We start from the raw sequence: 15,198 nt of genomic DNA on the forward strand, positions 1-15,198 counted from the left end.
TCCAGGAGAATGCCTCGCACGCCTTCCACGGCAGGGCACACGGGAGAGAGCAAAGAGCCTCCCACTTGGAAGACCTTCCGGAAAGGCATCCCTCAGAGGCGAGCTGAATTTCACTTTGATCAAGAAGATCAATGTTCAGAGAAGGAAATGAAGACGCTCAAATTTGGGGGAGGACAAATGTGAGGGCTTCGAGAGCTGAGGAGTCAGAAAAGGTGCATACAAAGGCTGGAGGGAATCGGGGAGTAACAAAACCTAGCTCACCAAACAAATGAGAAAATCAGCTTGTGCATTTCCACCCATAAATACGCCTGTCGAGTTTATTTTCAGGGGCACAGAAACCACAAGTCACTCTGGGGAGACGGATGTCTCTGCGCTACTGAGGTTTTCCATCATGTAATGGTATATCGCACCATTCGTCATCTTTAACGCCCTTTGATAAAGCTGTAACTATTCTCAAGGACAAAGACAACCACAAAAACACATAAAATCGTGCTTATTACGTGCCAGGCGCTTCCCTGAGCCCAACATACACAATGGCTCCAATGAGAGCGTCGCAGGCTTACACGCGGTCCCCTGGCTCGGACATGACTCGCCCACGTCTGCGGCCGGCAGGGCGGGGGACAGCGCAGGCAGGCCCGGGGTTCCTGGACTCTGCCTGACTTTCCTTGCCCGCGGTCCAGGGACCACTACAGAAGACTGGAAGAATGAAGCGCTGAGAAATTCTGCTCTGAGGGCACAGGCGGTCACAGTCCCAGCCTTATTTATTTTGACTTGCTGGCTCCAACGCTTTCCTGTCTGTTCTGTCCATTTAAGAGAATTGAATGAGCGGTGGCTTACCCTGACCACATCTGTATTTTGAAGTTGAGTCAGAACACCTTACCAAATTGTTCCATGGGGTCCTCCAGCTCACGGCCTAGGTAAAAATAAAGCAAGCTGTCATCCTGCTCTGTGAAGTGCTTTTTATAGCATCACTGAGTTGATGTTCTCGCTCAACAAAGCTGATCTGAATCACGGTTGAGTCAAGATGCCATATGGTGACCTTAGCGAGGATGACGACTCCTGTGGGTTTTTGGGGGGTTTTCGTTTTGTTTCATTTTTTGTTTTTGTTTTGGAGCAGCCGGAGATTGTTGCTGGCCAGAGGCTCAGTAATGTTTGGGGAAAACCTAGGTGAGTATGCACATACACAGAACGACGGGTTTATTTCTGAGTTCCACAGTACGTTGACTCTAACGTGCTCATTCTATTTCCTTCCTGAAAGTTCATCAATGCAGTTATAAAAGTAGTTAGGAATACCAAGGCTTTTTTTCTTTACCTTCAAAATCAGTCCTCTGTCGTATTTGGCATTTTTTTCTATACTTTCCTTGCTAGAGTCCTTTGTCTACACTCTCTCTTTATGCTGAATGACTCAAGAAAATATTTAAGAAACAATAAACACCCCATCAAGTGCTCATTCCGTGCTGGCTCTTTGAGCAGGCTCTGAGGATACAGAGGTAATGAGGAGAAGCCTGCCCTCGGGCTGCTCTCACTCCAGCGGGTAGGCAGGTGGTGACAGGTGATTCTGACACTCCGGGAAGTTCTTTCCAAGAGGGAGGCGCAGAGGGCCACAGGGAAAACAGGGCAGGAGGCAGGCTTTAAGGAGGAGGTGACATGGTGATTGAGGGAAAAATGATCTGTGCGTACGCACAAAGGAATGGAGGCATCAGACGATACTTACAAACGCAGTATCCCAGCATTTGAACTCTGGCTATGTTCCGGGCCGACTTCAGCTCTTCGCGCTGATCAGCTACCATGACAGTGCTAAACGCTGGCACGTGTGCAGTCAGCAAAGAAAAGCAAACCCAACTAAAAGCTCTGGAGTGGCCAGAACAATCACTACAGACCGGCTCTTGGACACTCTCCTCACAGCCAGCGGCTCCCCACCGCGCTACGCAGTTTGACGCGTACGGAGCTGCGTCCGAAACCCTGGTCCCACCTGCCAGGTCTCCCCTCCATTCCAAACAATGTAATCAAGGTTCTTTTAAGAATATATAAATACACAGCCCGGCCTTAAAACAAGACATGTATGTCCATGCTCAAAAACTGAACGGAAGGGGCGCCTGGGTGGCTCAGTGAGTGAAGCCGCTGCCTTCGGCTCAGGTCATGATCTCAGAGTCCTGGGATCGAGCCCCACATCGGGCTCTCTGCTCAGCAGGGAGCCTGCTTCCTCCTCTCTCTCTGCCTGCCTCTCTGCCTGCTTGTGATCTCTGTCTGTCAAATAAATAAATAAAATCTTAAAAAAAAAAAAAAAAACTGAACGGAAACGCTCAGCTACCATCACGTCTAAAACCGAGGAGTGAAGCTCGCTCGCCCAGGACGGGCAGAAGCCCCCTCCGCCGTGTGGCAATCAGGGCCAACACGAGGAAGTCAGCACCAGGCTGGGCCTCCCCTGCACTCGGAGACAGAAGGGTGCAGTAGGAATTACCAAAACTCCAAGGCCATCCAAATATCCATTGGTAAGAACAAAGGGAAATTATCATCTATCCCTGTGCCGGGAGACCTTACAACAGCCAGAGTTAATGACCTGGCCCTCCGCGCGTGAAAACCGGCAGCACTCAAAGGCACAAGGTAAATGACAGGCCAACCGTACCAGTGTCCCCCTTCTGAAATCAAGAGGGAAGTGCAGGATCAGAGTGAACAAGGAGCCCTCCTACCACCATCCAACCCCCCGCTGGTGATCAAGCCCTGACGTGTGATCCCTCCCGTGACCATGACAGCGCGCGGTAGAAAGGACAGGTCACTTCCACGATTCTAAAGACGCTCCAGCGTCCACCTTGAGCACACTCTCCTGGCTCGCTGGCAGGAATGAGCAGCCCTAGGGAAGGGTCCACGTGGCAAGGACTGAAAGCCTAACCCAAAACCTGGCGAGAGCCTGGAATCAGGCCTCCAGCCAGTCGATCTTCAGGCTGGCTGACCTGGTGAACAGCCTGACCGCGACCTCAGGAAAGACACTAACCCAGATCCACCCAGCCAAGCATCTCCCAACCCTCACAGGCTGTAGGACACCATAAACGTGTGGCTTCAAGCTGCTACCTTGCGGGGCAATTTGTTCCCATCCAGAGGGCTTTAACAGTCTGGGTAACATTTTGGCCTTTGAGAGAAGACAAAACTTGAATGTTTGTTGATTTTGCTAGTGAAATACGTGGGTACTCGTTAGACCATCTCTTCTATCGCCCACCGTAAAGCACGGACATTTTTATGTATTTGTGGTCTTGATTTGTCAGAAGTTTAAAAATAAGCAACCAAACCAACGAAAACACTAGGATGAAAACTAATGAAAAGCCTCAATTTCCTTTTCCAAAGACTACACAAGCATGGGTGTTCTGAATGTCAGTTCCTAAAGCAGTCACTCCACGCAAACACATCTAAATTCCTCTGCCTAAGCACAACACTGCTCATTTCAAGTACCTGCTTTTTTTTACTGGAAGTTCTTACAGCTTCTTAAAATTATCTAATATTGCCGAAATACCTTTCTACCAAGGGATCATAACTGTGGCATGAAATTACTGCCCACATCTTAGATCTAAAAAACCATTTTTCTTCCACTAAGTTTCTTGTTCTTATACCTATTTTTTATTCCAAAGTTTCAGAGGCCATTCCAAAAGCTTATTAAAACAAGAACTGGGGCTCAGTGGGTTAAGCCTCTGCCTTCGGCTCAAGTCATGATCCCAGAGCCATGGGATCGCGTCCCGCATCGGGCTCCCTGCTCTGTGGGAAGCCTGCTTCTCCCTCTCCCTCTACCCCACTTGTGTTCCCTCTCTTGCTGTCAGATAAATAAAATCTTTATAAAAAAAAATAAAGTAAGGACCTGACCATAGAAATGAAGTGAAATTAAAGACTTTACAAGCGTGACTTTAAAATACACAAAATTGGGCGCCTGGGTGGCTCACTCATTAAGCATCTGCCCTTGGCAAAAGGTCATGATCCCAGGGTTCTGGGATCAGGCCCCACATTGGGCTCCCTGCTCATTGGGGAGCCTGCTTCTCCCTCTCCCTCTCTCTCTGCTTGTGTTCCCCCTCTCACTGCCTCTCTGTCAAATAAATAAATAAAATCTTAAAAAATAAAATAAAATAAACAAAATTCCCAACAGCCACCACTCATTTCTTTTCACTTTGCACCCTGACTAGAGCCTGCAATGTCAGGGTCTGCTGGGCACCAGATGCTCACCAGGCCCTGTTCTGGACTAAGCATATACAGCACACTCTAATACCTGCATCGATCAACCCTACAAAGCAAGCATTGTAATACCCATTTTCTTTCCAGAGGGACAAGAAGAGCAATAGCTTACAGGCAGAAAATTGAGATACAATGTTACATGCAGTGAAATACACAAATCATGTTAAGTTTAATGAGTTCTGACCAATGCATGCCCCCAGGCAACCAATACCCCCAGTAGATAAAGCCCACTTCCTTTGCTCCAGAAAATTCCCTCCTGTTCCTTTCCAGTCACTTCCCAGCCTCTTTGGACAAGCACCGTTCAGAGGTGTGTCGGCACTGATCAGCCTGGCCTGTTGGGAGAACTTCCTAACACAAACGCGCACTGCGTACTTGGCGTCTGGTCTCTTTCACTTGCGGTGTCCCTGAGATCTGTCTGCACTGCGTTCTGCTGCACTGGTGGTTCGTTCATGTAAGTTTCCAGATAGTTTTAGCCGTTTCCACTGGGGGAAATCTGAGGTGTTTCAAGCATTTGGCTGTATGTCTTCTGTGGATGTATGTTCTTGCCAGAGTCATAGGCAGGTGTATGTTAAACTTTACAGAAAAACTGCCAAAATGTTCCCCAGGGCAGGTGCACCATTTACGCACCAGCAATCTATGAGAGTTCCAGTTGCTCCACATCCTCGCCAAAATTTGGTGCCGTCATTTTAATCGTAGCCATTCCGATGGGTGTGCAGAGGTATCTCGCTATGGTTTTGTTTGTAAAAGCTTTATCGAGGGGCGTCTGGGTAATGCAGTTGGCTGCCCATCTGACACTTCATTCAGCTCAGGTCACGATCTTGGGGTTGTGGGACTGAGCCCCACGTCAGGCTCCACACTAGACACAGAGCCTGCTTAGGAGTCTCTCTCTGCCCCTCCCTCCTCTCAAAAATTAGTTTTAAAAATTCAAAAATAAAAGTTTTATTGAGATATAATTTACATAACACATAATTCACCCATTTCGAGCATATAACCTGACTCATTTTTGTGTAATATTAATTTTTTTTATTGTGGTAAAATGCAATACAGTGGTCCCCCTGCCCTTATCCACAATTTGGCCTTCCACAGTTTTGGTCACCCACAGTCAACCACAGTCCACAAGCAGACGCCCACTCTCTGATGTCCCATCAGATCAACAGCAGCCTAACGCTACGTCATGATGCTACATCATTCAGCTCACCTCATGGCGCCATGGGGTGCTGTTATCATCTCACGTCATCACAGGAAGGGCGAATACAGCACAGGGAGATACTCTGAGAGACCACACTCCTGTAACTTTTATCACAGTATGCTATCACTGTTCTATTTCACTACTAGTTACGGCTGTTAATCTCTTACTGTGCCTCACTTATAAATTAAATGCTATCACAGACAGTATGGATAGGAGAAAACATCTACAGTTTCAGGTATCCACTGAGGGTCCTGGAACGTGTCCCCCGAGGATAAGGGGAGAGTACTACTGTGTACCTAACATAAAATTTTGTCATTTTGACCATTTTTAAGTATAAAATTCAGTGGCTTGAATTATGTTCACATTGTTGTATAACCACCACCATCTAATTCCAAAACTTTTTGAATACCCCAAAGAGAAACTCTAGAACCATGGGCATTAGCTCCTCCCCACCCCTAACCATGGGTAACCTCTAACGTGCTAGGTACTTTATAAAGCGAATCGTGTATTTGTCATTTTATGTCTCGTTTCCTCCATGGAGCATGTTTTTAAGGTTCATCCATATCATAGCACGGATCAGCACCTCACTCCTTTTTGCTGCTCAGTAATATCTCAATGTATGGACAGACCACATTTTATGTACCCACTCATCTGCTGATGGACACCTGGGTCATTTCCATCTTGTGGCCGTTGTAACGCACACCAAGCCGTGGCACACGAGCACCTTTGGAACCTCTGCTCTCAGGTGTGTCTGCGATGCCCACCGATGAGTGGGGCTGCTGAGTAGCACTGGCCTTCTGAGGAGCCCCCAAACCCTCTTCCACAGTAGCTACCCCATCTACCACTTCCACTGACAATGCCGAAGCATTCCAGTTTCTCCAGCACTTACTTTCCTTTTTCTGCTATCACAGCTTTCTGAAGAATGTCAAGTGCTACTTCAATTTAATTTGCATTTCCTTAAAGACCAATGACATGGAGCACTTTCTGTGTTTTTTGGACACTTATGCACTATATCTTCTTTCATGAAGCAGAGAATTTTTTCACCCAATTTTTAAATTAGTTTCATCTTTTTACTATGGTGTCGTAGGAGCACTTCGTATATTCTAAAACATGTCCTTTGTCAGACATAGGAATTGCAAGTATTTTCTCAGTTTATGGCTTGCCTTTTCATTTTCTTAATTGTGTCTTGGAATGAGTGTATGTTTTTCATTCTGATAAAGTCTAATGGTAAAGTCAATTTTTTCTTGCATGGTTTGTGTTATCTGTGGGCTAAATAAGAAATGTTTATCTACACTCCAGGTCACAAAGATAATCTCCCATGTTTTCTTCCCAACACTTTATAGTTTTGGCTTTTATGCTGAGGTATTTTTTGTGGAATATGTGGGCCAAAGATCATTTTATTCCGATCAGATCTCAAGTTCTTCCACCACCATTATTAAAAGAAATAGTTTTTAGATTGATTTTGATTTTGAGTTTGCAGATATTTGTCAAAGGGAAGGTATCTAGAAAAGGCCTCAATTTTTCATACAAACATTCGGTGTTCAATAAAAGAGACAGGATCAAATTACTGAACACAAGAAAATCTAACATTAGAAAGTTATTGGGCACATTTTTTTTTTTGGTAGTTTTTAAGTAGGCTCCACACCGAGTGTAGAGCCCAATGCGAGGCTTGAACTAACAACCCTGAGATCATGATCTGAGCTGACACCAAGAGTCAAATGCTTAACCAACTAAGCCACGCAGACGCCCCATCAGGCACATTATTTCAAATAACTATAATTAATATGTTCAAGAAGTAATGAATCTTTTTTAAAAATCAGAGAGAAATTCTGCAATAAGATAACTCAAAATATGTATCTGAAACTAAAAACACAGTGGATAACAGTAGACTAAACACAGCAAAATAGAGGATCAGAATACAAGCAGGTTAGTAGCAAATTTTCAAACAGAAACTCTGAGAAGGGACAACAGAGAAAGAGGCATGTGATACATACAAAATATAGCAAGGGGGTCCCAAGATGGCCCAGTCAGTTAAGCGTCCAACTCTTGATCTCAGCTCAGGTCATGATCTCAGGGCCGTGAGATCAAGCCCCATGCTGGGCTCTGTGCTCAGGGGGGTCTGCTTGAAGATTCCCTCCTCTGTACCTCTCTCTCGCTCTGATGAATCAATCAATCTTTAAAATATGTATTTATAGTGAAAGGTTTAACGTGTAACTAGAAGGAAAGGCAAGAATGGGAAAGAAGCAACATCTGTGAAGAAACACCAGCTGATGTACTGATGAAAAAAAATCAAATTCAATGGGGGCGCCTGGGTGGCTCAGTGGGTTAAAGCCTCTGCTTTCGGCTCAGGTCATGATCCCAGGGTCCTGGGATCGAGTCCCGCATCGGGTTCTCTGCTCAGCAGGGAGCCTGCTTCCTCCTCTCTCTCTGCCTGCTTCTCCACCTCCTTGTGATCTCTCTCTGTCAAATAAATAAATAAAACCTTAAAAAAAAAAATCAAATTCAAGACGCATTATCCAACAGAATAATTCAAAGAAAAGCCAAACATCTCTATCCTCCTGGGCTTTCTATTCTGGAAGGAGGCAGAGCATCAATAAAAAAATCATTACAAAATAATACAAAGTATGTTAAAAAATAGTAAGTGCTCTCTTAAGAAAAGGAAATAGAGTTTATATGGCAAAAGGGGTTCAGAAGGCTGGAGGGAAACAGTTGCACTATTCGGCGGGATGTACAAAACCTGGAAGAAAGTAAACAGAAAAACAATTTTACTTTTTTTTTTTTTTTAAGATTTTACTTATTTGAGAGAGAGAGACAGATGAAGACCGTGAGAGCGAGCATAAGCAGGGAAGAGAGGGGGAAGCAGGATCCCCAGCGGGCAGGAGCCTGATGCAGGACTCAATCCCAGGACCCAGGAACCACCACCTGAGCCAAGGCAGACACCCAATCTACAGACACACCCAGGCATTCCCAGAAAAACAAGTTTAACTAAACACAGATTGAAGAGGAAAAATAAGCTATCCTGACAGAAGTTAAAAAAAAATATGTATGTATACAAACCTGTATGTTTTACATGAGATTGGAATTAAAGACCAAGCATGTACCATGGGTAATAGGCTACATGTGCCAGCAATTCCACAAAAATCTGTCAACGGGGCGCCTGGGTGGCTCAGGGGGTTAAGCCACTGCCTTCGGCTCGGGTCATAATCTCAGGGTCCTGGGATCAAGCCCCCGCATTGGGCTCTCTACTCAGCAGGGAGCCTGCTTCCTCCTCTCTTTCTCTGCCTGCCTCTCTGCCTGCTTGTGATCTCTGTCAAATAAATAAATAAAATCTTTAAAGAAAAAAAATTTGTCAAGCACCTCTAATTTTCAGACTCCATGCTAGATGCTAGGGATACGGTGAATGTGATACACTCGCTTCATCCAGAAGCTTAGCAAATGGGGGTACCTGGGTGGCTCAGTGAAACATCTGTCTTTGGCTCAGGTCATGATCTCAGGGTCCTGGCATCGAGTCCTGTGTCAGGCTCCCGGCTCAGTGGGAAGCCTGCTTCTCCCTCTGCCTCTCTTCCCTGCTTATGCTCTCTCTCTCTCAAATAAATAAATAAAATCTTAAAAAAAAAAAAAAAAAAAGCTTATCAAATGGAAGAACAATGAGGTATCAGTTTAAGTTTGAGAAAAAATTATAGAAAGGAATATCCAAATGTTACATTACTTCAGGAATGCTCAAGAACCAGAACATAATCTTGCCCCCCCCCAAAAAGAGAGAGAGAGAGAGAGAGAGAGACAGCAGCACTATCCATAACTTTCTACGATGGAAACATTCCACATCTGCAGTGACCAACACAGCAGCCACTAACCACATGTGGTTACTGAGTACTTGAAATGTGACTATTGCCAGTAAGGAACACAACCACTCATTTTACTTATTTCTAATTAATTTAAATCGCCACACACAGCTAATGACTACTCAATGGCCAGTGGAGGCACAGAGTTCGACAGTAAGCTCCATTAGGCTCCACATGTTAACCTAAGGGTCCGGCTACATCACAGACAGATGATGGAGAGGTACACCATGAAGGTAACTAAAGGGTTGGAAAACCTCCAGCAAAAACCCCAAAACAGAATTTTTAATGTATCTATATCTTATTTTGTTTCAGAAAGAATTTAATGAAGACTGACAGCACAGCAAAAAAAATCACTTGTTAAATAAATGTTAAAAACGCAGATGTGTACATTAAACAAAAGGTAGAAAACAAATGTAATCGGTAAGAAACAGTATTACCTTCCATAGAGAAGAAACAGCTGAATAGTATCTATTTTTTTAATATTTTATTTATTTATTTGACAGAGATCACAAGTAGGCAGAGATGCAGGCAGAGAGAGAGAGAGAGAGGAGGAAGCAGGCTCCCTGCTGAGCAGAGAGCCCGACACGGGGCTCGATCCCAGGACCCTGAGATCATGACCCGAGCTGAAGGCAGACACTTTAACCCACTGAGCCACTCAGGCGCCCCTCTTTTTTTTTTTTTTTTTTTTTAAGATTTATTTATTTCAAAGAGAGAGAAAGAGAAAGAGTGGACAAGAGCCAGCGGAAGGGGCGGAGGGAGAGGGAAAATCTCAAGCAGACTCTGCACCGCACATGGAGCCCAACACAGGGCTCCACCTCACTCTCACGAGGACGACATCTGGACCTGAGCCGAAACCAAGAGTCAGACACTTAACAGACCGCACACCGGGGGGGGGGGTGGGGGGGTAGGGGGGGAGCGCCCCGCTGAGTACTATCTTAATACTGGTATTTTATGACTCTAAGCAATTTTTTATGGATTTTTGTGATTAAGACACTATTCAAGAAGTAGGCTCTACAATCCAGGGCATGAAGAAGTTAGATTGGTGTATTCATGATCTACTGCTATGTCACAAATGACCCCAAACACAGCAGTTTAAAACGCTACTGCTATGGTCTCGCACAGGTCTGAGGATCAGGAATCTGGGAGTGGCTGAGTGGGGTGGTTCTGGCCTCGGGTCTCATGAGGTTGCACAGTGGCGGAGAAGGTTCCCCTGGATTAAGAACCTCACTTCAAAGACAGTTTACCACATTCCTGGCCAGACGGATCTCTCTGCACAGAGGACAGCGTCCTCCTGACATGGGACATAGCAGCTGACTTAGTGATTTGAGAGAGAGCAGAGAGGGAGCGGCTGCCGTTTCTGACCTAGTCTCAGAAGTCACACACTGTCACTCCCACTGTAATCTATTATATTAAAAGCAAGTGACTAAATTCAGCCCACAAAGGAGAGAGCAATTAACCTCCTCCTCTCGAAGGATAGAGTATCAAAGAATCCGTGGAACATCAAAAACCGTTATAATGGATGGGGCGCCTGGGTGGCTCCGTGGTTAAGGCCTCTGCCTTCGGCTCGGGTCATGATCCCGGGGTCCTGGGATCGAGCCCCGCGTCGGGCTCTCTGCACAGCAGTGAGCCTGCCTCCTCCTCCTCTCTCTCTCTCTCTCTGCCTGCCTCTCTGCCTAGTTGTGATCTGTCAAATAAATAAATAAAAACCCATTATAATGGGACAGGAGTTTCCATTCACCTGGGGGGTTGTAATGAGATCCTGGGATCCCTTTCCCTGGACATCTAAAAATTAGAATACATTATAACCTTTTCAACTGCTTTCTAAAAGGCAAGAGATTAAACACGACTGGGTTCTCGGTCACTTCCAACCCAACCGCGTTTTCACAGCCAGTACTAAAGAAGTAGCAAGAAACACTGCACTGTGCGTACAATGTTCCAGAGCCTCAAGTGATTACACCAAGGGAGCAGTTTCATCCCCACTTTCAGACAAGAGGTCCAGGGAGATAAGCCACAAGTCCTGTCCAGGTCTACCTGGTTCCCAAGGTTTTGTGCTTCTACCTCAGGATGCTTCTCTGACTCCAGCTACCACAGAAGCTGGTGTGTGTAGCGTCACACATATGGAAAGCCCCACAAAACCTATTACTTCAGCCAAGATTGTCATCTATTGTTCCATCAATCACTTTCTTTCCCAGTCTGGTTTGGTGTTTTCTATAGGTTGCTCCCAGGCCTCATTTTGCTTCACTTTGCGTCCCATCCAGCACAGGGTCCGCTGGCCCATCCGCCCTCTGGGTCCCCCTGCACAGGAGGAGCAACGAGTAACTTGCTCAAAGACGGAGGCAGGGACAGAACCAGCACCACAGCCTGTCCTTACAAACCCTCCTGCAGGGCTCTCTGCACCACCAAATTCCACCTCCCCATCCCCAGACCTGCACAGCAGTCCACCTCTCCCTGGTCTCCAAACTCTGCCTGAAACAAGGACACTGACCCAGAAAAGCTCAAGTCAGATGTGGAAAGCTTCCTTTGCTCACTCTTCCCCAACAATCCAGTTGGACCCTGTCCATTCGACTCTGTAAATATTTTTCAGTACTTACCCCATCCATCCTCATAAACAATGTCCTAGTTCAGGCCATTTTCCCCCCCTTGGGCTTCTGCATCAGCTTAAGTCTCCTGCCTCTAGCTAGCCTCGCCCTCCCTAATTTATCCCCCACATGGCAGTCAGACACTTCTCTGTAATGCCAAGGCTTATCTTGCCACCCCCCAGAAAGAACGTTCAGGGGCTCCCCATCCACACTCCTCACGACCATCAGGAAGGGCCTTGTAAACTGGCTCAGGGTCTTGGATTGTATCCCAAAGATTACAAAAAGGGATCTGATGTGTGAACGTCTCCTCTGTACCAGACATCTTACCCATGTGATTTCATTTAATCCTCTCGGGAGCCCTGCAAAATCTGCACAGGATTCCTTTGCATATACTGTCCTAGTTAGCCCTCTCATCGGTCCGCCATGCAGCCAAAATAATCTAAAGCCTTTCCTTCCCCACCATCTATCCAACGGGTCCCCAAGTTCCCTCTGGGGAACCTTCTTGTCCAGACCATTACAATTTGCTCACATGGCGTCGTGCAGATGCTCACTCAGTGCACGCTGACAGCTGAGAATCAACTGCGAGGGGCGTCCACCAGAATGCAGAGGTGCTGAAGCATTAACTCGATCACTGCATCTCCTTAGAGTATCTTATCAACTACCTACCTCCCCCAGACCCCACAGAGTGCCCAGGGCTTTCACCAGGCCTTCAACAGCTCGCTGCTTCTACTGTGATCTAAGGGAGCCGCAGGGCTCAGACCAAGCTGTCCCACTTCAAGATTAGAGGGCCTCTGGGGCCTGATCATCTGGACCCGCCGGCATGCGGCGGTCCCCTTCTGTGCTCTCTGTGTGCCCACCCCCCACGATAAAATTATCTGCCAGCTCCCCCACAACAGAACCTCCCGGGAAAGGACTTCATTGTCCAACTTCACCACGTAGCACAAAGCCTGGAGCACGGGGACCGTCGATAAACGTCTTAAAGGAACGGAACACGAGCTGGCGTTGATTTGGTCCTCCGTACCAGCGACCCGGTGGGCATGATCTCATCTAATCCCACAGCCATCCTCCCAGGGAAATGCTGCCGCCACGGTTCCCCCGCAAACCGAGGAGGACGCCGAGGCCCGGAGAAGACTCAAACACAATAAAACAAGCACCGGCGGAGAGTGTCACATACTTTGCATTTTCACACGCTTTATTTATTTCATTGACCCCCCTGCACAGTCCCGCGATGGAGTTAGAGGTGACAGTCCCATTTTAGACATAAGAAAATAAATAAATAACAAATAAACACCCACGAAGGCTTGGAGAAGTCGCCAGTACCGCGCGGGCTGGAAGGCCAGGGCCCGGGCAGGTCCGCCGAGTCGCCCCTGCGACGGCTGCCAGGGCCGAGCAGGGCGCTCGCGCTCCCCACCCCGCGCCGCCCGAGCCCCGGGGGCGGCCCCACCGCGCCGCGAGGCGGTCCCCGCGGCCGCCCCGGGGTCTCCGCCACGCGCCCCCGCCCGCCAGGACGCCGCCCCCGGCCGGGGGCCCCCGCGCGCGCTCGGCCAGCGAGACGGGCGGCCGGTGGCGCCGGGCTGGCCTGGGACGGGCCCTTTCCGCGCCCGGCTCCGCACCCGGCTCCGCACCCGGGCCGGCGGCGGGCGGCAGGGCCCAGCCCCCCGGAGCCCCTCGGGCCCGCCGCCCGGCAGGAGGGGCGCCCGCTCCCCGCTCGCCCGCGCCGCCCGGCCGTTACCGGTTCCGCTGCTCTTTGAAGAGCGCCGTCAGCGCGCGGAGGGCCTCCAGGTCCTGGATGGGCGCGGGCACCATGACGCCCGACAGCCGGGCGGGCGGCGGCCTGGGCGCCGCCATCTTGCCGCGGGCCGCGGGCCGAGCCGGGCGACGACGACGAGCCGGAGCCGGAGGCAGCGCGGGCCGCGCAGGCGAGGGAGGAGCGCGGCCGCCGCCGCCGGACGCCGCCGCCGCACCCCGCACCCGGCGCGAGAGCGCGAGGACACGCCTCCAGCCTCCCCTCGGGCTGCGACCCGGACGACGCGGCGCGGGGAGGGGGCGCGAGCGGAAGTCCCGCCCGAGGGGAGGGGGCGCGGGCGGAAGTCCGGGGGGAGGGGCACCGAGAGGGCGTAGGGTCTGGGAGGAGCAGCGCGGGACCCAGGCTCCTCGGGAGGGGGAGAGTCGGCCGGGCCCTGGGCCGGAGTCGGGGCAGGACAGATGCACCCCGAGGAGGAGATGCGGGCGTGGAGGGCGCTGGCAGAAGGGGGTGCAGGGCAGGGGCATCCTGAGGAGAAGCGGGCGTGGGGGAGGGGCAGCGGGTGGGGGCAGGGACAGATGCACCCTGGGGGAGGAGGGGTGTGGGCACAGGGACAGATGCACCCTGAAGGGGAGATGCGGGCATGGAAGGCAGTGCAAAAGGGGGTGCAGGGACAGGTGCATCCTGAGGAGAAGCGGGCGTGGGGGAGGGGGCAGCGGGTGGGGGCAGGGACAGATGCACCCTGAGGAGGGGGAAGGGTCTGGGCACAGAAACGGGTGCAACCTGAAGAGGAGATGCGGGCGTCGGGGCGCTGCAAAAGGGGGTGCAGGGACAGGTGCACCTTGAGATGGGGGCGTGGGGAGCCTGGCAGGGAAGGGCGTGCAGAGATAGGTGCATCCTGAGGAGAAGCGGGCGTGGGGAGGGAGCAGCGGGTGGGGACAGGGACAGATGCACCCTGGCGGGGGGGAGGGGTCTGGACACAGATGCACCCTGAAGGGGAGATGCGGGCGTGGAAGGCAATGCAAAAGGGGGTGCAGGGACAGGTGCACACTGAGGAGGAGACGTGGGGGTGGAGGGTTCTGTGGGAGGGAGTGGGGGTGTCAGAGAGTCATCGGAGGCTCCTTTTAAGAAGGTTAAAGACCTCGTTCTGCTGTTGAAATGAGTTGATTGGTGCCCCCGTGGACCCACTGGGAAGTGGAGTAGTCTGTCCACAGAGTGCAAGTCCCAGACCCTGAGAGCTCAGTTCCCAGGATGTCATGATCATTTATTCACTGGTGATTCCAGATGGTTTACCGGGTACCAATAAGGTGCTCCCGCTCATCCAGGGCTTAAAATAGAATTAGAAGTTAAGTAGCTGCATTCTCCATCAGTAGGTTAAGAATTGTTTTTTTTTTTCCTAAGGGAAATGAAAATATTTTTTTCAAGAAACAAAATTCTGTAAGTGGTTGTAGGTAATTCATGTATTTTCTTTCCACTACCCTTTATCATATCATGTACTTTCAGTATTGTCAGCAAGCCCTGTGCTGGGCGAAGGGATTCCAGCCCTGAAGGAACTCAAGGCAAATGATAACTGCTGTGGCAGAGAACCGCCCAAATTGCTTTGAGGCATTTCGATTTCAGGAGTCGGAGTGT

At 49.4% G+C, this 15,198-nt stretch overlaps 1 protein-coding gene across 1 annotated transcript in view; it reads right to left on the reverse strand.

Moving 5' to 3' along the window:
* ATXN10 (ataxin 10) overlaps nt 1–13,897 on the reverse strand; it is a 159,685-nt gene extending 145,788 nt beyond the window's left edge. The window contains exon 1 of the mRNA XM_082739628.1: nt 13,555–13,897. Coding sequence (XP_082595754.1) covers nt 13,555–13,670 — 116 coding nt within the window. The 5' untranslated portion in view covers nt 13,671–13,897. The remainder of the gene's footprint in view (nt 1–13,554) is intronic.
* Between the last annotated feature and the right edge of the window lie 1,301 nt (nt 13,898–15,198).

This window comes from Mustela nivalis (genome assembly GCF_964662115.1).
Source record: "Mustela nivalis genome assembly, chromosome: 7".
NCBI lineage: Eukaryota > Metazoa > Chordata > Mammalia > Carnivora > Mustelidae > Mustela > Mustela nivalis.